Source organism: Melitaea cinxia, chromosome 7 (genome assembly GCF_905220565.1).
Source record: "Melitaea cinxia chromosome 7, ilMelCinx1.1, whole genome shotgun sequence".
Taxonomy (NCBI): domain Eukaryota; kingdom Metazoa; phylum Arthropoda; class Insecta; order Lepidoptera; family Nymphalidae; genus Melitaea; species Melitaea cinxia.
In genome coordinates this window covers 11624775-11649407 of record NC_059400.1, presented here as the reverse complement: position 1 = coordinate 11649407, position 24633 = coordinate 11624775, and the positions used below count along the sequence as shown (strand labels likewise).

Genomic DNA, 24633 nt, shown 5'->3' with positions numbered 1-24633 from the left:
GATTCTTTATCAAAACGTTTATGGCGATAATAAATATATAATAGTAAATTAGATAACATTTATGTAAACGTATGTTCTCAATGTACCTACATAATGTTCATACGTAAGTGTTGTATAATTTATATTTAAACTTTTTGTATTAGATTTGCTATGTCACGAATGTAAGAGAAAAAAGAAAATAAACGTCAGATAAAAAACTGAACTATGGTTTCATTGTCGTAATTAATATATTTTAAATATTAATAAATGCAAGTATAACATGGCGCAGTCGGAAAAGCGTATTTAATTGTGAATAATATTACTATTTAATAGAAAATTACATAAATATTATAAAATGGAGAAAAAAGTAGTCACGGCAAATGGATCGATAAATTTGCCAACAGAAATTAGTTGGCAAGGGTCAATGTCCGAAAACTGGAGATTTTTCAAACAAAGGTATGAAATCTTTATTATTGCATCTGGAAATGAAGCAAAGGACGGAAAAACAAAAACAGCTTTGTTATTAAACGCCATAGGGGACAGGGCAATAAAATTATATAATGGATTTAATTTTGAGAAACCGGAACATCGATTCGAGTTTGAAAAAGTAATTGAAAAATTCGAAGAACATTTTAATCCTGAAAGGAATGAGATTTACGAAAGATATAAATTCTTTACCAGGAATCAAAATGAAGGAGAATCGTATGAGGACTATTCAGTGACTCTGAGAGATCTTTCGAGTACGTGTAACTTCGATTTTTTAACAGATAGCTTGATAAGAGATAGACTAGTGTGTGGAATTTCTGACAAAACAGTAAAGGATAGATTGTTACGTACAAAAGATTTGACCTTAGCTAAAGCCATTGATATATGTCGTACATCGCAAGAAACACAAAGGCAAATTGAGAAAATTTGTTCTTCGACTAGTACTTCAAACAATATAGATAATTTAAACGATGTAGACTATAACATACAAAAGATTAATAAAAAACCAAACACTGCAGATAATTCCGGAAAGAATACGAAGAAAGACAGATATACAAATTATACACGTGAGTGTCAGAGATGTGGCTATATTCATCCAGTGAAGAGATGTTTAGCCTTTGGCAAGCGTTGTGTTCGTTGCAATGGCTACAATCATTTTGCAAATAAATGCAAAAATCGTTTTGTTCATAATGTGGAAGATAATAATGATGAGAGAAGATGTGAAAATATGGAGGAGAATATTAAGACTATATTTTTTGGATCAGTTTTCATAAATTCTCTAAAGGAAGACACGAAGGATTGGACAATTGTCGTTGGATCTAATAATGTGTCTCTTGATTTAAAAGTCGATACTGGTGCTCAGGCGAATTTATTATCTGGAAGAAACTTGTCAAGTTTAGGATTAGACAAAAATAATCTTTTAGAGTGTAAGGCCAGGCTGACAACATATACAGGTCAAGTAATTAACTGTCTTGGAAAGTGTTCTTTGCCTATTAAGTATGATGGCAAAAACTACACATTAGATTTCTATGTAGTAGACTCAGATAAAGCAAGCAACATATTAGGACTACATTCAGCGATTAAAATGAATTTAGTTAATCCTTTAAAAAATCAAAATTTAAAAATCAATGAAATTAATACATTATCAGAGTATAGGGATTTATTTGAAGGCTTAGGATGTATGAAAGAGGAATATGATATTAAACTAAAACAAAATGCCACTCCAGTTGTTCATGCGAGTAGACGAGTTCCAATAGCAATTCAACCAATTTTAAAGAGAAAACTTGATGAACTGGAGAAAATAGGAGTGATATCTAAAGTATCACATCCTACAGAGTGGGTCAATTCTTTAGTTATTGTTCATAAACCTAACGGAGATTTGAGGTTGTGCTTAGACCCTAAGGACTTAAATGAGGTTATCAAAAGGCAACACTTAGAACTACCTACTCTTGAGGAGATCACTAGTAAACTTTCAGGTGCTAAGTATTTTAGCACTCTAGATGTAAAAAATGGATTTTGGAATATAAAATTATCTGCAGCAAGCTCTGATTTATGTTGTTTTAATACTCCGTTTGGAAGATACAAATTTCTAAGAATGCCTTTTGGAATTTGTAGTGCGTCTGAAGTTTATCAACACCGAATGCGTCAAATACTAGATGACTTAGATGGGGTTGATGTATATATTGACGATATTTTAATTTGGGGTAAAACGAAACAAGAACATGATAAACGTCTTAAAAAAGTATTCGATAGATTGAGACAGGAGAATGTAAAACTAAATAAGGATAAATGTAAGATTGACGTGCAGCAGTTAAAATATTTAGGACATATTATAAGCAAGGATGGTATTACACTTGATGATAGTAGGATAAAAGCAATCGTATCTATGAAAAGTCCAAAGGATAGAAAGGAACTAGAAAGATTTCTCGGAGTAATTAATTATGTTTCTAAGTTTATTCCAAATTTTCAAAATTTATTTTCACCATTGAGAAGTTTGTTAAAAAAAGATGTAAATTTTATCTGGTTAGAACAACATGAAAGAGTATTTAATGAGTTAAAAAAGATACTAACTGAGAAACCCGTATTACAATTTTTTGATGAAAAGTTACCGGTAGTTCTTTCCGTTGATAGTTCTAAGGATGGATTAGGCGCTGTATTATTACAAAATGGATTACCAGTGGCTTATGCATCAAAAGCTTTAAGCGAATGTCAGCAGCGCTACGCGCAGATTGAAAAAGAGTTGTTGGCAATTTTGTTTGGCTGTGAAAGATTTCATCAGTTCATATTTGGTAGACATATAACTATTGAAACCGATCACAATCCATTAATAGGCATAATAAAAAAACCATTGAATTCCACTTCGCCACGTATACAACGTATGTTAATCAAGTTGCAAAAATATGAATTTAATTTAGTCTATAAGCGTGGCAAGGAATTGTATATAGCAGACACTTTATCTAGATCATTCGATACGGATGACAGTCTGCAAATTGACCTAGAAGAGAGTAATATTGAGGCTAATATTAATCTAGTGATAGAAACATTAAACATAAGTAAAAAGCAATTAAATAATGTTCAAAACTTTACGAGAAATAATGAAGAAATGAAGTTATTAAAGGAATTTATCCTTAAAGGTTGGCCAAGCCATAAAATCTCTGTACCGGAGAAAATAAGATCATATTGGCATGTAAGAGACAGCTTGACATATAAGTCAAACTTGATATTCAAAGGCAATTCTTTGGTAGTGCCGCCTGAATTAAGAAAGGAGATGTTACATCGGGCGCATTTTCCACATTTAGGCATAAGAATTAGTCACAGAATTAGTATCGCGGTGTGAAACATGTAAGCTTTTTAGTAACAATAATAAAAAAGAGACTTTAATTCCACATGCGGTACCACAGTTACCATGGGAAAAAGTGGGTATTGATTTATTTCATTTATATGGTACTGATTATTTAATTGTAATAGATTATTATTCAAAATATCCAGAGATTGCTGCGTTAAAAGAAATAAAAAGTGAAGATATCATTGATAAGTTAAAACAAATATTTAGTAGACACGGCATTCCACGAAAAATATTTAGTGACGGAGGGCCGCAGTTTTCCAGCATGAGTTTTAAAGCGTTTGCTAATCAATACAACTTTGAGCATATTATGTCTAGTCCAGAATATCCACAATCAAATGGCATGGTAGAAAGAGAAATACAGACCATTAAAAATTTGTTTAAAAAGGCTATACATGAGAAAAAAGACCCATACCTAATATTATTAGAATTTCGTAATACACCAATTTCTAATACAATTGCATCTCCTGCAGAAAACTTGTTTAATAGGAAAATAAGGGGTATTGTTCCCATTAATCAGAAATGTTTTTACCCAAAAGTCAACCGAAATTTAAGAGAGAAATTAATAGAAAAGCAAAATAAAGACAAATATTTTTATAATAGGAATAAAAAAGATCTAAGACCAATAGAAACAGGAGAAGGCGTGTTATTTAGGATAGGGAGATTTTGGAAGAAAGGAATTATTAAAGGAAAGACAAATGATAGGACGTACAAGATAGCAAATGAAAATGGGAGGATATTTATTAGAAATAGGTTTCACATAAAGCCTCTAAATATGATTCCTTTTTACATTCCCGATGACGAAACTCAAGAAAGTGACGCAATCCAACCATCACAACAACAACCATCATCACCATCAAGATCCTACTATACAACATCATATGGTCGGGTAGTTAGACCTCCGGTCAGGTATGGTCAGGAATAAAAAGGGAAGATGTTGTATAATTTATATTTAAACTTTTTGTATTAGATTTGCTATGTCACGAATGTAAGAGAAAAAAGAAAATAAACGTCAGATAAAAAACTGAACTATGGTTTCATTGTCGTAATTAATATATTTTAAATATTAATAAATGCAAGTATAACAGTAAGGTGAAAAATGTAAGTAAATCCACTTTAATTATTTTTAGTACTGTTACAAAAGGTAAAACGTGTTACTTCAATGCGTGCAATTATTGCGTCTTTTGACCTTTTTAACCGACTTCCAAAAAAGGAGGAGGTTCTCAATTCGACTGTATTTTTTTTATGTATGTTACCTCAGAACTTTTGACCGTGTGGACCGATTTCGACAATTTTTTTTTAATCAAAAGATGGTGTGTGTCAATTGGTCCCATTTCAATTTATTTGAGATCTAACAACTACTTTTCGAGTTATATCTAATAATGCGTTTTTACTTGACGCTTTTTTCGTCGACCTACATTGTATTATACCGCATAACTTTCTTCTGGATGTACCGATTTTGATAATTTTTTTTTTGTTGGAAAGAAGATATCCCTAGTTTAGTACCATGATAAGGAAACCAGGATCTGATAATGGGATCCCAGAGAAATCGAGGGAACTTCTTGAAAATCCGCAATAACTTTTTACTGGGTGTACCGATTTTAATAATTTTTAATTTAATCGAAAGCTGATGTTTGTCATGTGGTCACATAAAATTTTTATTGAGAACTACTTTTTGAGTAATCTTTGATAACGCGTAGTTACTTGACTATTTTTTCGTCGATCTAGGTACGTTGTATTTATTACTCGTCGATGTAATTGAAGTCGGTTTTTTTTCGTTTGCGAGCAAACACAATTATTTTCATACAACAAGGTTGGCAGTCAAGCTGCGGTTCACTTGATGGTAAGCGATTAGCGTCTGCCTGCAACACTCGAAGCATCGCAAGTGCGTTGGCGATCCTTACCCCCCAATCTCCCCAGGAGCTCTCATCTTACTTACCACAGGAACAGAATACTGCTGGAAAGCAGTATTTGCTGCGATCTTCTGTAAGGTCATTTTCCTACTCCGGCTGCTCCAGATTTTGAGCAGGCTATTTCCTGCTGTTCCCTGCCTCAGTTGCCAATTTAATTTTCTTTGACTTATCTTCTTTAATATATTTTTTAAGAATATTTACCATATTTTTATACAACAGTATGAAATAGAGATTTCATGGAACAAAAAGTGCACCGAATTTAAAAAAAAAGCTGGTATTTTGACTTGTGAATTTTCGATTGAAAATGAGGGTGCTTTTTCATAAATGAAGGTCAAAATAAGGGGAAAAAATAAATATTTTAAATCAAAAAAATTACAGTGTCAGTCAGTTCAGTCAGGCCTCCCCAAGTTCGCGCCAGTGTGCTTGGAACGTAAAAAGGTAAGTTTTCACCAAATTTTGTAACAAAAAAAAAGAATTTTGTAAAAGATAAAAACTAAACAAACAAAAACTTGGTCCAATACTTACAATAACTTGTATCAAACTTGGTAAAAAAAATCACATGAATTTTGAGGTTCTGTGAAAAAAGTGTGAATACAAAAGTTGTAGATATTTTTACTACCTACAATTTTGCCATGAAGTATTTTTCTATAGTACTTGTAGTTTAGCCGGAAATAGAGGAAAATAGTTTTTTACCCTTAAACTCCCTTCCCTACCACTTCCCGACCTCAGATCGTCTGTAATTTATTTTCTCTTTCATTTTCGCTGTATTCTCTTTCCTTTACAATGGGTTTCATTCTACCCTAATTTTTTTCACTTTTTATCATTTTCAAAGGCTAAAAGCACTAGTCTATTCCGAATAGATATGTAAAGACTAAATAACGCGAATTGATTGAACGCGGTTTTATGTAACTACTAATACAGTAGCGTACAAATAATAATAAAAGATTTTTTTTTATATCACTAGGCCGGCAAACAAGCGTACGGCTCAACTGATGGTAAGAGATTACCGTAGCTTATAGACGCCTGCAAGACCAGAAGCATCGCAAGCGCGTTGCCTACACAATCCCCAATCCCCACCCCCAGGAGCTCTGGTCACCTTACTCACCAACAGGAACACAATATTGCTTGAAAACAGTATTATTTAGCTGTAATCTTCTGTAAGGTCGAGGTACTACCCCAGTCGGGCCGCTCCAGATTTTGAGCAGGCAATCCCTAGGGCACAGCGCCCTACCTCAGTATACCGAAGTTAGTTAAACTACATAATTATATTAATTATTGATTAGTGTTTTCTTCTAAGCTAAATATTTTAAACAAAAAATCCGAAATTTAACGACGTACTCGTATTATAATGATGATTTTTGTGTTACAATAAAAGGCAAAATTCATGAAACATGTTATAACATAAGATTTTTTTTTGTAATAACCCTAGTGTTTTTTGTAAGTTCAGGAATCTTTAACTTCTTTTTGATAAGTACTTGAAGAATCTAAAATATAAGATTTTCATATCGCGATGTTTATTAACATACTCCTCCGAAACGGCTGGACCGATTTTTATAATATTTTATAGAGTCGTTCTAACAATCGGCCATCATTTGTTTTTCATTCCCCTTAATGATAAGGGCGAATCACCCCTAAATTCATTTTAATGATTTGACAAAAAAAAAATTACTTTATTATAATTTAGCATCAAAAAATACACACAATCTCATTTTCACACTACTACCACCGACCTCTTTTTTTTCTAGTCAGCTAGTATTTAAATGAAAAGATTAATTTACATGAAGGTAACATAAGACACAAAAGCAAAAGTTAACCTTACCCGATGATTTACCTCGAGCCTTGGAGCCTTGGCGGGCGGACAAATGAACCCAACCCAGCTTCTTCGAACCTTCTTCGTACCGTACGGTCACTTACGGTTACACCCCGCACTGCTTCTAACTCATGTCGGGCTTGGACGGCTGTCAAACGGGGGTTCCTACGTACACGAAGCCGAATGAAACGATCATCCCTACTCGAAGTGCATCTTTTTCTGCCTTGTCCTGCTCTTCTCACGTCTCCCTGAACCGTTGGATACTGCGATGGATTCGCGTATCCGTAAAAAAAACTAACAAAAAACAGTATTTCAATGAAATTTTAAATCAAACTCAGAAGGAAGAAATACTCGAAGTTCGCTCCAGATAAGGTGTATTTGAATAAAATTAAAACAATTGCATAAAATGTGATGTTCAGTTGTTTTCTTAATTTGAAAATATTTCTTTTTAAATTGAATGACGTATAAACCAGCCAGCAACCTTATATGATACTGATATCAAACCTTTATTTTATGTTCCGCTAAATATGTCGGTGTGTGTAGTTAGCGACCATGTTACTGCTCCGTATGTCAATACTGGCAACACACACTGTTCAAATACCTAGGTTCAATAATAGGTCTTCAGTCACTGAAGAAGAGTAGACGAAAAGACATGTCGGAGTTTCCCGAAGGCTGTCTAGATGAGTTGAATTCGGTGGCTGACCTCTTTCTTTAAATTGGATCTAGTTAAATACTGTGTTCTAAGTTTGATTGAGATATAAATAATAATAATAATGTTGATGAGATATAATGAGATAATCTACACTTTCGAGTGCAGAGTTTTCAACTATTACCGGATGAACTCAGATACTCCTGTAACACCCCAGCGTAACTTGGTCACTGCTTCTTCCAGCTCAATGATCTATTCATCCGTCCTCAACGCGCGTGCATTGTTGGTTACCAGGTCTAGTCGTCGAATTTGGCAGCGGAATCTCTTCCGGAGACTCTTAGCTTAAAATATCTCCGGAATCCTAATAGTTGTAAGTGCTGCCAGTGCCATGAACAGCGGGGCCGCCGGGGACTGGTGGCTTAGGCTTGTTGGTGTGTATCATGCAAGGTTTTTGCCCCATAATGACCACGCTGAGCAAGCGGATTGGTCATCGCAGTACTAGGCTGGTCGCACTGTTATCGCTGCTGCTTGGCACCAGCCTGTGTTCGTACTCAGCCAAGGATTATGGAAATGGTTATTCTACCAATTTTCAGACGCCAGAACCTCGTTAGTTAGCAACAGGTGGCACCGTGGGCAGGTGAGGTTGGCCATTGATGTGAGATTGAATTAGTCGGGGCGTTTAGCTAAGACAGCGATGAGTTTTGTAATTTTTTAGCTCCACTAGACAATAGTCATGAAATAAACGTACCATGTAACGATAAATGAGGAATTTATGACAAATTTGTGTATTAATAAAATATTACCCTAAACGCATCATTAAATTACTAAATTATTTGAATGAAAGTAAATTACTGAATATAAATACAGACTGAAATTACTGGATTAAACATAAATTGCTTTGATAGGCGTTTTGATTTAGGCAAAGAAAACAAAAATTAAATACATGTGTGATTGTGAATGTACTTTTTATTTCATGCGTTTAGCACAATTCAAGGGCAAGAACCGTACGTCTCCGTTCTAATTATATCATTTGACATTCGCTGCCGATACGAGTGTCCAAGACGTGTATTCTCATCAAAACATTGTTTACACGCATAATATTGACAGTGATTCATAATTTATTACAATTCAAAACAGACACATTTATAAAGAATTTTAAAATAGGATACAAGTAATAAAGAGGGTACTTGTTAAGTAGTAGAAAATATAGACTGCACGCAGAAAAAAACCGTTATAAATAGAATGGTTCCTTATCATATGTTTTGAAGTAAAACTTCCTTACGCACGCTTGACTTGAGGTGTAGGTGAGGTGGTGAATGCGTTACGAAAGCATTAAGAAAAGTGTGATCGGGCGAGGCGAACGGAAGTTGAGAGGGAGATATAAATTAATAAAGATTGAAAGAGAGAGAGAGTTACGTTTCGTATATTACTGTACAGGGCGTACATTTTCTTTCTTTCTTTTTCATAATTTTAATTATGAATATCTACATACATATAGATGGAGCTAAAGAAGTTTTACTTCAGTCGTGTGGTGTCGTTTCACGTTTAATCATCAAGTTTATTTCAAACATAAACTATTGATAGGATATCAGAGAGTACCAACCGGAGAAAAAAACAGACTTTGAGTCAAACACCTTCTTCCGCGTAACGCGGAACTCTATAAATAATAAATCAAGAAATAATCCGTAAGTATATTTTGTTATTGCAATGACCAAACTACCTTTAAATATTAATGTTTTATGCCTATTAGTACTAACATATTACCTACATTTGTAATTTTAAGCCTGAAATCCACTAATTGCTGTATTTTAATTAGGTGTACGTATTATTAATAGAAATCTGTTTGTCCAATTAGTATCTACTTATAATAGGAAAAACATTGTCATTATTTCATTTATTTCTCATTAAAAATAGAAATAAGGTTGTCAGATTTGCATTTAACTTGGTTTTCTGTCATATGTTCTATAGTTTGGAGACGAAACATTATGCACTGGGTACCTAAAATATTGATTTGAAAAAAGTGGATTCATTAAATTAAAAATCTATTGGTTGCATGACGATAAACTTTTCGAAATCATGATGTAATTTAGTAAATATTATGTCAAGGTTCGTTAAGTTGTATTGTATACCTAATACCGACTCGACCACCACATTTTTACAATTATCTTCTTTTTACTCAATTTGCCCTCGAAAGATAGGTTTCCTCATTTTCTGTTTCCACTCAAGAGTATTTTTGGATGCCACAAATGTTACGCGTCATTGAAAAATGGCAATCAGGATCAGAATTAAATAATTTTATTTATTTGAGTAAATCTGACACAAAAACACATGTTTTTCTTTTTATTGAAATGTTGATGAATGAATATCGTTTTATTACTATACTTAAAGACAGATTATTGCTAACTTCGACGTATGTAGTTCGATAAGAAGGTCTATATTTTAGTATTACTTTCAGTTCAATGTTATTTACTTTTGTCTTCGTCGATTATGGGACTTAGATGGATGGATTATAGAAATCTAAATTTCAAAAACTGAAGTTTTACTTTACTTTAGACATATACATATGATTTTTGTCATGCTTGGCGTAACTATTTCAATTTCTTAAAAGTAACATAAATGACGATATCAAGCGAGAGAAATCAAGCAGCCTAGAAGCTTCGAATATTTTAGTTTCTTAAAATTAAATCACCTCTTCATAAACATTTTTATACCTGTTTGATATTCTGAACCTAATTGGTCCCTGAACACTGCTATAATTTACATTATTAATTAATTGATTCAGTTTGTTACCCCTTTATTTCCCTTTCTCCATGTAGGAGAAGGTTTGAAGTTTATCCACCATGCTATCCCACTTACATTATTTATAAATAACGATCTCTATCAGTATCAAGTACTTATGACAGCAACTGGTACGACATTTTAACGTGCTAACGAGGAGACCCACAAGGATAGACATAAGGAGATTCACAAGGATAGACATCCAGTCTGGAAACAAATATTTGATCAAATACAAAAAAATATTGATCCCGAGCATGAATTGATCCCGCGACTACCGATATTTAGTCGCCTACATGCAGCATTACACCAGAGAAGAACTATAAGAACTACCAATTAATAAGCATATTATTCAATTTTTAATATGATTTATTTTTATAGTTTCTCTTAACTTTAACTAAATATCTGATAATCACATTTTGGTCTATCAATACGACAAGTTTTTTTTTTTAAAACATAAACCTAAGTGACGTAGATATATTTTTTCTTTATTCTTCCTTTGTGGTATACTGAGATATACAGCTCAGTTTAAATATCTTGGACATGTTTGCAACATCGGAAAATAATAACCAGTGCTTCTTTATGTGTTTTCTAGCCAACATACTCTATTCTAGTAGCTATTTAGCTCAAACGGAATACTTGACTACGTCTTTCACTTTGATTTTTCATCTTTCTAGAGTCTCTTTAAATATAATGCTGTTTTAATACGATGAATTTTTTAATTTTAGATTATAAATGAACCTAAGAATTGAAAAAAAAAAGTAAAGTTTAGTTAACAACAATATGTGGATAATCACGTAATCGTTATGGATGCGTAAAATCGTTATGTAAAATAGTTGTTTCGACAAGCTGCAACATTATATGTTACTGAAGCTATAAAGTTACCGAATACAAATCTGCCAAATTTACGAGTGACTGTATTATTTCACAATGAATGACAGAAAGTATTGTATATGATTTGTGACAGTTATGTTTTAAAGAGGCCATATAGAGACATGTACCTACTCATTATAATGCTAATTAGAATTGTAGTAGCTTATTTATTTTACAATTTTAGGTTTTACACATCAATAAATGCTTAGTAGCAAATCAATCCGTAATGGAGTAAGTCTAACAAAACTCCAAGTTTTAAATCTAACTGTATTTATCCTTTTTTATTACTGTATACATATAATTATATTTACGTAATATAAAAAAGCACTTAAATAGCCCATGGAAAAAATATTATCTGTGATCCAGTGCTTATTTTGAGATAATGTATTTGCAATGTATTATGCACTGAAATATTTTGTATTAATATGTCGCTATCATATTGAAATCTATTACTATTTTCAAAGTTTTTTAAGAAAATAAGACGAGAAATTATATTTTAATATACCGATACAATATTTAAGGATAATGACAATTTTACGACGGTATGAAAATATTTGTTTAAAAAGTATTTTATTTTTATCTTTTTCAAACTACTTTTGTATAAAATACAACAGCAACGTCGCGTCGTCGCCGTTCTGTCGCAACGCAGTTTAATGAAGTTCATTAAACTCTACATTCGAAGAAAAACGGATGGATAAATTAATTCGTACTTTTAAATAGGTATTTTGTGGAGAAGTTGACGTGACAATATCCACTTACAAACTTGATTTATATAATTGATATACATAACTTTTATCAATATGGAAGTTGAAGCGTGTCAAGAGTATGACAAGTAGGGATGTAACGGAGGTAATTTATATATTCTTTATTGCACTTAAAAGACACATACCACAATATTAGTACAATGGCAGTTGGCAAGGGTGAACTTATTATATATTACATTTATTGGAACTGAAGTCGGAGTCGGGGGTTTTAAATTTGATTTATAGGAGTTAAAATCGGAGTTAGAGGCAGTATCAGATGTGGTAGTAGAAGAAAGAAGTTTTTTTTTAATAAAAACGTAATTATAAATTAATAAATCTACTCAAACAGTAACAATAAAAATGAAAAAGTTTGGGATCGTCTAATAATGCCGTGATGTTTTTTAGGAACTTTTCAATGCCTTACTCCCCTTGATGCTTGCCCTTTTTGCTATAGCGAAATTTTTAGAATATTATCTTTAAATACATGAATAATATGATTAAATTTTGAAAATTGAGCATCGTGATAGTAATTTCCAGACAGACATCAAGGATGTAGTAGGGACGGGTAGGGTTTGTAAAATCCTCCTCCTCCGTGTGATGTTTCGTGATTTTTCCGACCATCCCTTTCAGGCATCACGTGATTAATAAATTAATCCTTTCCAGTAACAGTTAACAAATTAAATCAAATGAATTGACTCCAAAAATATTATATTATGTTTAATGAACAAAAACTTAGAAGCTTTGTCTTTGTTCAATTGATTTCTTAACGAGTCGCAGATTAGGCCAGCGGCACTAAAAACTTGTTTGCATGCTATCTAGCCGTACACTGGACTGATCTGGGACACGAAATATCACCGGCATTCTGATAGAAATACGTTTTTCTGATAGGAATATGTTTTTCGAATCTAGCCTCCGATTAACGTCACTCAAAAGTTATGGAACCAAGTCGGAGCCGATAGTTCAATAACAGTCAGAGGTTCTGACATATTGGAGTCGGAGTCGAAGATTCGTAACATCTTTAATATCAAGTACCTAGTAGTTAACATTTAACTGGTCCTTAAAAGAGGAGAAAGTTTTCAAATGGACTGTATTTTTTTTGTATATTTGTTACTTCATAAACGTTTACTGGTTGTAGACTATATTAAAATGGTAAAAACCTAAAACAGCCAAAGTCATCCACGCGGGCGAAGCAGCGAGCGAAAAGCTAGTCTGTATCATAGACAATTATTCCAGTTATGTTTCTTTTTCTTTAATTCAAATGCTATGCGAGTAAACGCTAAGGAAACAAAGATTCATACGAAAATAGTGTGAGGTCGTAAAACACTTGGACATAAAATGTACGAGTATTAAATGAGCTACGTGTTTCACGATTGACTAGGTTTACGTACGTTTTTATTTTAACTACGTTACGTCTTGGTTATTACAAAAAATTTAAGAGATTTAAGTGTTTTCATAAGTTCTGGCGGGCGGCTGGCTATCTGAACAGTTGCGGGTTAATACTTTAACACAATTTTTAATTAAATTTTGATTAAATTGACTTAATAATAATAATTGTTAATTTTGTATATATTCATGACATTAATAATAATACATATGCATAATTTGTATTAATACATAAGTAATTAATTTTCGCAAAATTCTTATATTTGTTATTTATTTATATTGATTTTTAGTCGTGTATGTATGTATATTTTCTTTTTTGAAAAGTAAAATGTGACATGAACATATTTGGATACTAACTGTGTTATTTTAATATTTCTACATTTATTTAACTGATATCAATAATGAAGGATGTTCTATGTTTCGTTTTGGAGGCTATATACCTTTTCATTTATTTTGTAATGTTACATAGACAATGATGATGATTATTGTGTAACGTATACATATATGTATTTCCGTTTAATCCTAGGTATTCTTTAAATTCCTTTCTTATAACTTAGTTATATAATAGAGAGCATCATTGGGAAACAAAAGCTATAACTACTAAAATTAGGTTAGTGTTTTAAGTTTTTAATCAAATGTAGCATATAGTTTAAATACTGATCGACATACAAACATAAGAATTAAAAGTAGGTTTGTTTTATCTAAGTACAAAGGCACACTTGAGACAAAGAGTAGTGTGATAATATAATTCAAGTAACCTAATAGTCGTTTTATATTAAGTAAGATCAGGACATCACCGACAATTAACAAAGATCTACGTGAAATATTGCTCCGACGATATGAACATAGTTAAAATCAAAAAAGATTTTTCACAGAAAGTTCAATTCACATAATTACTATGAACGTTGTGGGTAGAATGTGGATACGGATTGTTATTGTCTTAATTAGACAAGACCTTAACGGTTAACCCAAAGTTAACGATCGGTATGAAGACGTTGGACGAATTAATTATTAATGAACGCTAGACCGAATTGGAACAAGTCATGATAGCAGCGTCATAGGAGCACATATCTCATTTATGATCGATTTCTTTCAAAATTTTCCATTAATTTGAAAGTGTTTCACTTAGTTAATGGGTGCGTTGATCAAAAAGAGCTGTTTGAGCTTGTGCTTACGGCCTTGGAGCTCGAAACTCCCTGTGGATGATGTTTTTTTATGACAAATAATATATTTGAAATTAAATAAAGTCAACATATTATAATTGTTTTTGCTCACAAACGAAAAAAAACCGACTTCAATTTCATCGACGAGTAATACAACGTAGATCGACGAAAAAATAGTCAAAATCGGTACACCCAGTAAAAAGTTATTGCGGATTTTCGAGAGTTTCCCTCGATTTCTCTGTGATCCCATCATCAGGTCCTAGTTTCCTTATCATGGTACCAAACTAAAGATATCTCCTTTCCAAAAAAAAAAAGAATTGTTAAATTCGGTATATCCAGTAGAAAGTTATGCGGTATAATACAACGTAGGTCGACGAAAAAAGCGTCAAGTAAAAACGCATTATTAGATATAGCTCGAAAAGTAGTTGTTAGATTTCAAATAAATTTAAATGGGACCAATTGGCACACACCACCTTTCGATTAAAAGAAAATTTGTCGAAACCGCTCCACCCAGTCAAAAGTTCTGATGTAACATACATTAAAAAAAAAAAATACAGTCGAATTGAGAACCTCCTCCTTTTTTGTAAGTCGGTTAAAAATGATATGTAACAGAGATTACGGTACCCGTAGCTATTATTTGAGATAAAAAAAAAACAAATGCTAAGGCTTAAGTTCGTTTACGTATTTGTTTTACATATTATTCTATTTATTTTTTTAGAAAAATTACCACGGAAATGTCTATATTTGATACTTATTTTAGGATTACATTAAAAATTCTGTGTGATTACGGCAGTAAAGAATATAGCCACCTTCTCTTTTCCCGTGGGTGTCGTAAGAGGCGACTAAGGGATAACACAGTTCCACTACCACCTTGGTTTTATACTCGTAAAGCCGACCGATGGTGAGATAATCATCCAAATACTGGCTTTCAAATACACAGGCCGAAGACGGGCAGCAGCGTCTTCGGTGCGACAAAGCCAGCCCTGCGGTCACCAACTCGCCTGCCCAGCGTGGTGACTATGGGTAAAATGAGTTCGCGCCATAATGTTTAGCTCGAACTTGAGGAGGCCTATGTCCAGCAGTGGACTGTGATAGATTGAAGTGGTTAAAATTAGTTTGTTCTTAAAAGAACTGGCGATAACGAATTAGGTATCTATGGATTTCGTATATTTGACTTGAACTTTGTACAGGTTTTATTATAATAGGAAACTATTCATCATTACAGCCTATCACAGTCCACTGCTGGACATAGGCCTCCATAAGTTTACGCCAAAAATAGCGTGAACTCATGTGTTTTGCCCATAGTCACCACGCTGGGCAGGCGGGTTGGTGACCGCAGTGCTGGCTTTATCGCACCGAAGACGCTGCTGCCCGTCTTCGGCCTGTGTATTTCAAAGCTAGCAGTTGGATGGTTATCCCGCCACCGGTCGGCTTTTTAAGTTCCAATGTGGTAGTGGAACTGTGTTATCCCTTAGTCGCCTCTTACGACACCCACGGGAAGAGAGGGGGTGGCTAAATTCTTTAGTACCGTAGCCACACAGTACAAGTAAAGGAAACTATTACACATAGCATAACGTAAAAATATTAGGTAAACTTCTTTTTTCTTCATTAGTTTTTTGATTTTCGCAGAACTCCATATTTTCGAATTCGTTATACCGAAATGCTAACATTACGATTACCTACTACTCTTCAAGTGGGGAAGTATATGTGCACCTATACGATTTTGAAAAAATATCAATACAGAAATGTTTTTATAAGTCTATTTAAATAAAGTATATTTCAATTTCGTATCCTTATACAACCAATTTAAGTAAAATGTACCTACGTCACGCATTTGTTCAGCTTTTAAATATTATTGTTATTAGTACTTCTGTTTCAATTATATTTTAAAAGAACCTACCTACTTAAATTTGATAGTAGAAAGAAATACATAATGTATGACATTTTTATTCTACCGAATCACATACGCTTAAGAAACTTTAAGTTCAACTCCTTTTAGTTTCACGATTTTCAATGGTGGTTACGTAGAGTGGAGAATACTGACAGAGAGTGATCGGTGCGGTTGAGCACAACCTTCTTTACACGAAGAATAAAAGAGCAAGAAAGTAGAAGAAAGAAGAAGAGTAAATAATTATTTCTTAAGTATTATATAACTACACGAAGAAAACATAAAACTTAAGTTTCTGTACAATGTCATGAATGTCATTGTTAAGCGGTAGAAATAACCATTAAAAAAAACATTGGTTACCCACCCGTAATGCAAAATTAACCCATGGATAGTATAAATAGACACTCGTATTAAATGCAAAGATATAGTTAAGAATTGCAACTAATGGTAGGCAAACACGGTATCAAATAAAAGGATTTGCCGACCGATTTCAGGATAGCATTTTTCACACATTGTATATGGGATAATCTTTATGACAAAACTTGTAAATATAAGGATTTTATCAATCTCTTAATTAATTAGAGTTTGTTAATATTGGCGTTCTATTTTATCAATTTATAAAACGAACTTTTTTTAAATCTTGCTCATAGATTACTCTTCTAAAGAGTTAGACATATAAACTTCTTTTTTACTCTTTTCATAGCATAGACTTTAGTGAAATATCTTTTAAATGAATAAAGTACATCGACATTATATTAATTTAAATGAATATTTAATGTCTTAAATTTTGACTGTTTTTCTTTTCATTAAAAAACTTTTTGATAAACACTATATGAAATCCTATTTCATTATTGTTTAAAAAAAAAACGTACCGTCGAATTTTAATACCCGTCACAACGATTGACATTCGTACTTCACACTAATCAAAGTCCTGTACAACGAATATTTTACCTTATTAACTATCCTATTGTTTAAAAATAGGTAAGTCATTACTTTCAGATCTTATTATTATAAATAGTTAAATATTTTTATTAGGTATTTGCAAAATTAATTTGAAAAACCTGCTTAATTAGTTATCAAAATATGATGTTATTGTTCTTGAAACGCTTCGTAAACACGAATTCGAATATCTGTATGACCTAATTCTTTAAGAATAGTTTACGTCACTCTTTGGACGAAACTCAATATTTTAAGTGTTAAAAAATGTCCATAAATAGGACACTTGTTACAAAATATATTTTTTTCATTAAAAATAAATAAATAAAGTTTAATTTTCAAATGGAAAAAAATATTTCGTGTTTGTATATAAAACAAGATTTAACAAAGAATAAGCGTTGACATTCATTTATTCAAAAAAAAAAAAAAAAAAACTTCGTATTCTATTTTAAAATTTGTTTAATTTTTAAGTTTGTTGTAGTTTCTGGTATGATAGGATGTCCATTTCATTCCTCGCGATAGTAGCATAGTATGAAGATAAATAAATAAATGTAGCCGAGGCTAAATTATAAGCGTGTTAAATTGGTAAATAACTTATGTACTAAGATCATTATAGTTTCTTTTTAGTAGTTTTGATCTCATACATAGACTTTTTTGGCTGAGTTACGTGAGCAGAAAACTAGCCCTGACAAAGGCAATATTAAAACGTAGTGTTTTGCATAACAAATAAAGAATCTGGAAATACATACATAACAGAAAACAAAAATGTAATAAATATTTTTAATCGATTTAATGTACATGAATAAAACTAGTTTTAATGCCTTAACAACTGCATGGTTTTTTTCATAAATCCCAAATAATGAGAATGCGAGTGTATATGAATAGAGTGCGCTTATGTGATAAATTAATGAAGACTTTGTAAGGAAAACTAAAACTTTCGCTGAATTCACAGAAGAAACAATGCTTAAGAGTTACAAAGAATAGAAAACTTTACCTTGCCGCTCCCACCGCAGTATCGATTCCTTCGTACCACCAGCGCGGTCCCACCGGGCAGCGCCACCACTCGCTACCAAGCAAATTAAAACAAAAATGAACACAAACACTGAGAACGTTCGCACTATATCATACGTAACCGGCGAAATCCGCATAGACTCACTTTCGACACAGTCAACTTTTTAACAAAACTTTATAGAAAATATAATAAAAAGCCATAAATATTTGAAGGTTCAAAAAGGTTTTATTTGATGACAAATTAAAAAAAGAACGTTGCTGTAATTTAGCGCGCACCGCGGGAAAGTTTTATGGTGATTTACGTTTCCCCATACCGTCGGGCGCACGGAGCTGAAGTTTTCAGCGTAGCGTCTGAAGGCGAATGTGCTTTTGTTACGCAACTCACTGCGGCGCGAGTCCGCCAGGGGGCAGCGCGCTGCCTAGTGGCGCAGTGGCGGGCATGCGCAGTTCTCGCCTCTGCGACACATCACTGCTCTGTCGTTTGTTTTATTTTGAGCCACATACATATTTATTGTTTGGCTTTAATAAAAAATAAAATCAGTTCATGAAAACATTTGCCTATTATTTATTAATAAAACACGAACCATTGATTTTTTGATTTTTATGTAATTTAGAAACAGATTTTCTTCAATCAATTGTAAAATCCTTTGTTTAGCTATAGCTGTGTAATACTAATAAGAAAGGTTTTTTTTTAAAAAACCGAGAATTCTGTAACGAATGTGTTTATTATTTTATATTAATATTTGTCCTATTTAATCCTCAGTGAGTGAGGTATAAGAAAGTCAATAACAAGAGTGGCTGGAGGTCAGGGCGTTTTAGACATCGCGTGAACCACGATAATGGCAAGGCGGCAGGCTAGTCGAATCCACGGCTTCGCTTTTAACGTTACTTTTTATTTAAATCTTTTCTAGAAATATAAATTGTTTTATGACGCAGAAGGCTATAGTTGCAAATGTTTGAAGGAGCATGTTTTAACTACGTAACTGAATTTCGTTACGATTATGTTTTGGAGTAATCCAAATTCTCCATTTATTATTTGACAATGAATTACATTAGTATAGATAGAAGCGTAGTCATTTCAGTTTCAGTTTGTTTTTTTTTTGTCAAATCTTTTTTTGGATTAGTTTACTAACATTTGTGCTTACTTCATTTTTATACTAGTTTTCCTAACAAAGTGTTAGAAAACTTAAAATAAGTCATGAAGGTACGATTAAGATACCAATAACCGGTATTACTATTAGGCCCATAGTGACAATTTATCACTAATAGTAATAATATCTCAGTTTAGTTACGTCTGAAGTTCATAGCAAGGTTAATAATAATAAGGCACAAGCTGTTTTAAGCTTATAGAGTGTTTCTCCCGAACGATTAGCATCTCTATTATCGGTGTACTTATTATAACAAAAGCATAAATTATAGAGCTTTTTCTGGCGAGAAATCGTTGAATAAAAATATTAGTACTAACTTCTTTTAATTTTTTTTAGGATTCCGTACCTCAAAAGGAAAAAACGGTACCCGTATAGGATCATTTTGTTGTACGTCTGTCTGTCAAGACCTTTTTCTCAGGAACGCGTGGAGGTATCAAGTTGAAATTCATATCAAATACTCAAGTCTACTATCCCTTGGAGCTGTGAAAAAAACTAACTTCTAAGCCAACGTAATCAAAGATACAGCCGCTTATGATTCAATTTTTCGACACTCGCAAGGGAATCAAAACCTACAGGGTAGTTTTCGTGAACTTAGAATCTTGAAATTTGGTACGAAGCAACTTCTTATAGCACAGATAAAGGGAGAATTGCGAAAAGCATACATTTTTTGTTACATCATATAATTTTTTTTAATAATTATGTTTGTACGGAACCCTGATTTTGCGAGTCCGACTCGCATTTGGCCGGTTTTTTACTAAGGGATCTTGATTCTACACCCGTGTACGCACGTCAGTCGATCGATGCACCTTAATAATTTCGATAACAAAAAAACATACGTTATTTAAATATATTACATACATTATTTAATTAGATGGCAACATGTTACTAATTTTGTACTAAAAAACAGTTTATATATTATTTTTCAAAAGAGTAACTGCGGAGTTTCTTATCGATTCTTCTCTGAAAAATCTACATTCGGAATCGGTGGTAGCTTCACTTTTACAAAAATAATAATTTGTTTTTAAAGTTTTAATTTGTAAAATGACGATTCGAAAGTGCTCTTGGAGCCTATTTGAATAAAGCTGTTTTTGATTTTGATTTTCATTTTGAGATAAAAGATCGTCTCTTAATGCTAACACTTGCTTTTAGAGCTAGTTTAGTGTATTTAGTGAATCTATATTTTGATATTTGATATATTTTTATATAACTAGGTCGTGGTTTAAATTTATGACAATACTAAATGTTTTATACCATACTATGTTAAATAATTAAATGATTATCACAAACGATAATTAATAAACGATACGTTGCATACAATCCTTTTTATATAAAAATATAATATAAATAAATAGATAAACTATTCAGATTATATAACCATATTTCATACAATTATATTCAAACCTTCGTAGCTCGACCACTCATTGGTATGCTACGACGCGCTACAGCGGGCAGTAGTAGTTACGCCCGTGAGTTACGCCCTGCTTACTAATGTATACAATATAATTATGTTTATGTATGTACGTATTTCCTACGTTTACTTGAATGTCACTGAACAGTTAAAATGGCAGTGATGCTAGGTAACAGCTTATATTTGTTAATTTTGTTCTTCGCCGTAAAAAAAATACTAAATGGAATAAGTAAGTACGTTACTTACCCTCTTAGTAATGATAATAATAATACACATTGCTATACACCAAAAACAGAAATAATACATAGCAAGGAAAGAAATATTTTAACAATATACCATTAGGTACAAAGTGCGACCTTATCGCTAAAAAGCGATCTCTTCCAGGCAACCTTAGGACAAAGAAAATGGTTTAGTGTCAGCATAATATGCTGACACTAAACCATTAATGCAAATTAAAGGTAAATTTTGATTAAGATGTAATAAAATAAACATGAGAGGAAAAGCGATTTTGTTTTGTAAAAATACTTTCTTTAGTATAGTAGGAACGCGCAATGGTAAAGGCGTTGACGTTAATCTTACTGCTCTACTGATATGAATCTTAACACAATATTTTATAGCTTATGTATTGGGTATATAATATAAATCAAAATCAAAACAGCTTTATTTAAATAGGCCCCAAGAACAGTCGTCGAATCGTTATTTTACATATTAAAACTTTAGAAATAAATTATTGTTTTTGTAAAAGCAAAGCTACCACCGATTCGGAATGTAGATTCTGCAAAGAAGAATCGGTAAGAAGCTCCGAAGTTACTCTTTTGAAAAATAATATATAAACTGTGTTTTAGTACAAAATTAGTAACATGTTGCATAAAATACAACTTCGCTAAGTCCACACACATCTTTATCAACTATGTTAATCTGCACCGAATAATAAGCTTTATCTATTTTTTAACCGACTTCCAAAAAAGGAGGAGGTTCTCAATTCGACTATATTTTTTTTATGTATGTTACATCAGAACTTTTGACTGGATGGACCGATTTCGACAAATTTTGTTTTAATCGAAAGGTGGTGTGTGTCAATTGGTCCCATTTAAATTTATTTGAGATCTAACAACTACTTTTCGGGTTATATCTAATAATACGTTTTTACTTGACGCTTTTTTCGTCGACCTACGTTGTATTATACCGCATAACTTTCTACTGGATGTACCGATTTTAATAATTCTTTTTTTGTTGGAAAGGAGATATCCCTAGTTTGATACCATGATAAGTAAACCAGGATCTGATGATGGGATCCCAGAGAAATCGAGGTAAACTCTTGAAAATCCGCAATAACTTTTTACTGGGTGTACCGATTTTGATAATTTTGAATTTAATCGAAAGCTGATGTTTACCATTGGTCACATATAAATTTTATTGAGATCTGATAACTACTTTTTGAGTAATCTTTGATAACGCGTAGTTACTTGACTATTTTTTCGTCGATCTACGTTGTATTACTCTTCGATGTAATTGAAGTCGGTTTTTTTTTCGTTTGCAAGCAAACACAATTATTTTTAAATATAAACATTATTTCTATGTTGAGACAATTCCAAAATTGTTTGTGGGATTTTATTCTACATGCGAATACGATAACCCAGAAAGGAGACGCTTACTTTGAGCAGTTGGAAACATGGAGTTAAAATTTTGTTATTCCTTCTCGTGTTTACAATGCGATTATTACTATTTATTTCTAAAAAATGAATATTCTGGTGAATATACATAATATTGTTATAAATATATTGCGACGCACTTGTTAATAATTATGTCTACCTTTTGAAAAACATCCCGTAGGGAGATTCGAGCTCCAAGATCGTACATGCCGCGAATAGCCCTTTTTTGCAAGATAAATACAGTCTCAATATCTGTAGGATTACCCCACAGTCAGGCCGTAATACATAACACTATGGAAATAACAAAAAATATATTAAACGTGCAGTTACAACGTTGGTCAGTTGTCATACTTTTTTAACTGCGAATCTGCGGAGCTGAGTCTACCATTCAAGGATATAATATATTATACTTAGGTATATTAACATATTATACCATTGGATATAATATACTTAGCATGGACGTACCCACGGTGGGGCATTTGCCCCATACCGACTCGAAGCCAATAATTTTAGATTTTAATAAAGAAATTTTAGGTATTTAGCGAAAACCTCTGCAAGCTATTATTGTAGCAGTCTCGATAGTGAAAGTAAAGGAAGTTTCAGTAAATAAAAATAAATTAATTTTCTACTAGGTACTTATCGAGTTTTACATTTATTTGTTAAAATTCTGGGTACGCTAATGATACCTACATGTTCGTATTTGTACAAATATTTCTTTCCAGTTTGGTTGTCTGTCCTTAGGGTTTGCCCTCCTTACGAAGAGCACGATAAGCTGTCGGCCGCGGTTGTTGTCATCAGCACATCGATAGGGATCGTTACTCGGTGGATTAAGCTCCTTCTAGTTCATGGAGAAAGAGGCCTATGTTCACCAGTGTGATGTTACAGGCTGATTCAATAAAATTGATAAATTTATACCTAGTATATTTCATTTGAATAAAAAATGGAGTATTTTATATAATTTTAATAAAATCTAATAGAAATTATTATATTTTTTACAAACAAATATCTTATAAATTACGTGGTTTCCTTGTGGAATGGTGGCAAGAACTTTGGCCGCATTTCCTTATTGTATATAGAAGCCAATAAATTGTCTAGACAACAATGAACAGGTTTCCTTATCTACAGTGAAGTCAAGAAAATGAATATACTAAACATTTTTTAGTACCAGCAGTATTTTCACAGTTTTGCTAATTTCACTTTTTCGGTTGTCACTTTGAAATGGTAAGAAGCCATACAATTGATGGAGTTCGTAACCCTCAAAATACAAGGAGTATCTTCTTCCCAGAAAAATTATGTCCTCAGCTCTCTTACTACCATCAATTTGAATTCCAGCGAGCTTAGTAAGAGCAAAAAAGTCTACAGTTGCAAAAAAAAATCTTTAAATAATGAGCTCTTCCTGACAGTCCTAAAGATCGTTTGGGATACGGACCAGTAGGCTACATCTATCGGCTAAGCTTCGGCCTTCCAGGATTAAAGCTACCACCTGCAGTCGTTTCGATGATCTTGCCCGGCATGCCATACACATTCGAAGGCCTTCGCCATATCGAGAAAGACCCCGACCGTGCACCGCCGGTTGTTCAGCTCACTCGTCAAGTGTCCGATGACTCGCCAAGTTTGAACATCGTCGAGTGGCTGTTGCGAAAGCCAAACTGTTCCTCGCTCATGGGCAAGGTGTGGCGCAAGTCTCTATAGCAGTAGACGCTCAAACTACTCACATAACTTATCATGCATTGTCATCCAAACTAAACATGTGTAAGAAATTCCAGGTCAAACGACTGATATTGATATACTTCAGAATTAGTTGCAAGATTCAAAACTAACATACATTGCAAGTTAATTAAAAGCTTTTAAAAACAAGATAATCAAGATTAGATACTATTCATGCGATCGCCGGCTGTTTGTGATTGGCTATATAGACAAAGATGTTAAATGTGAGAGAAATATAAAATTAACTGTAGCATTAAATTATTTTAT

General features: G+C 32.8%; 1 protein-coding gene across 1 annotated transcript; it reads left to right on the top strand.

Annotated features, from left to right (window-relative positions):
• The first annotated feature begins 334 nt into the window (after window positions 1–334).
• Window positions 335–24351, top strand: LOC123654860 (uncharacterized protein K02A2.6-like). Its single transcript, XM_045590722.1, has 4 exons — window positions 335–2309; window positions 2493–3287; window positions 3433–4216; window positions 24063–24351. Exons 1-4 carry the CDS (start codon window positions 335–337, stop codon window positions 24349–24351), a joined length of 3843 nt encoding a protein of 1280 aa, XP_045446678.1.
• The last annotated feature ends 282 nt before the right edge of the window (window positions 24352–24633 follow it).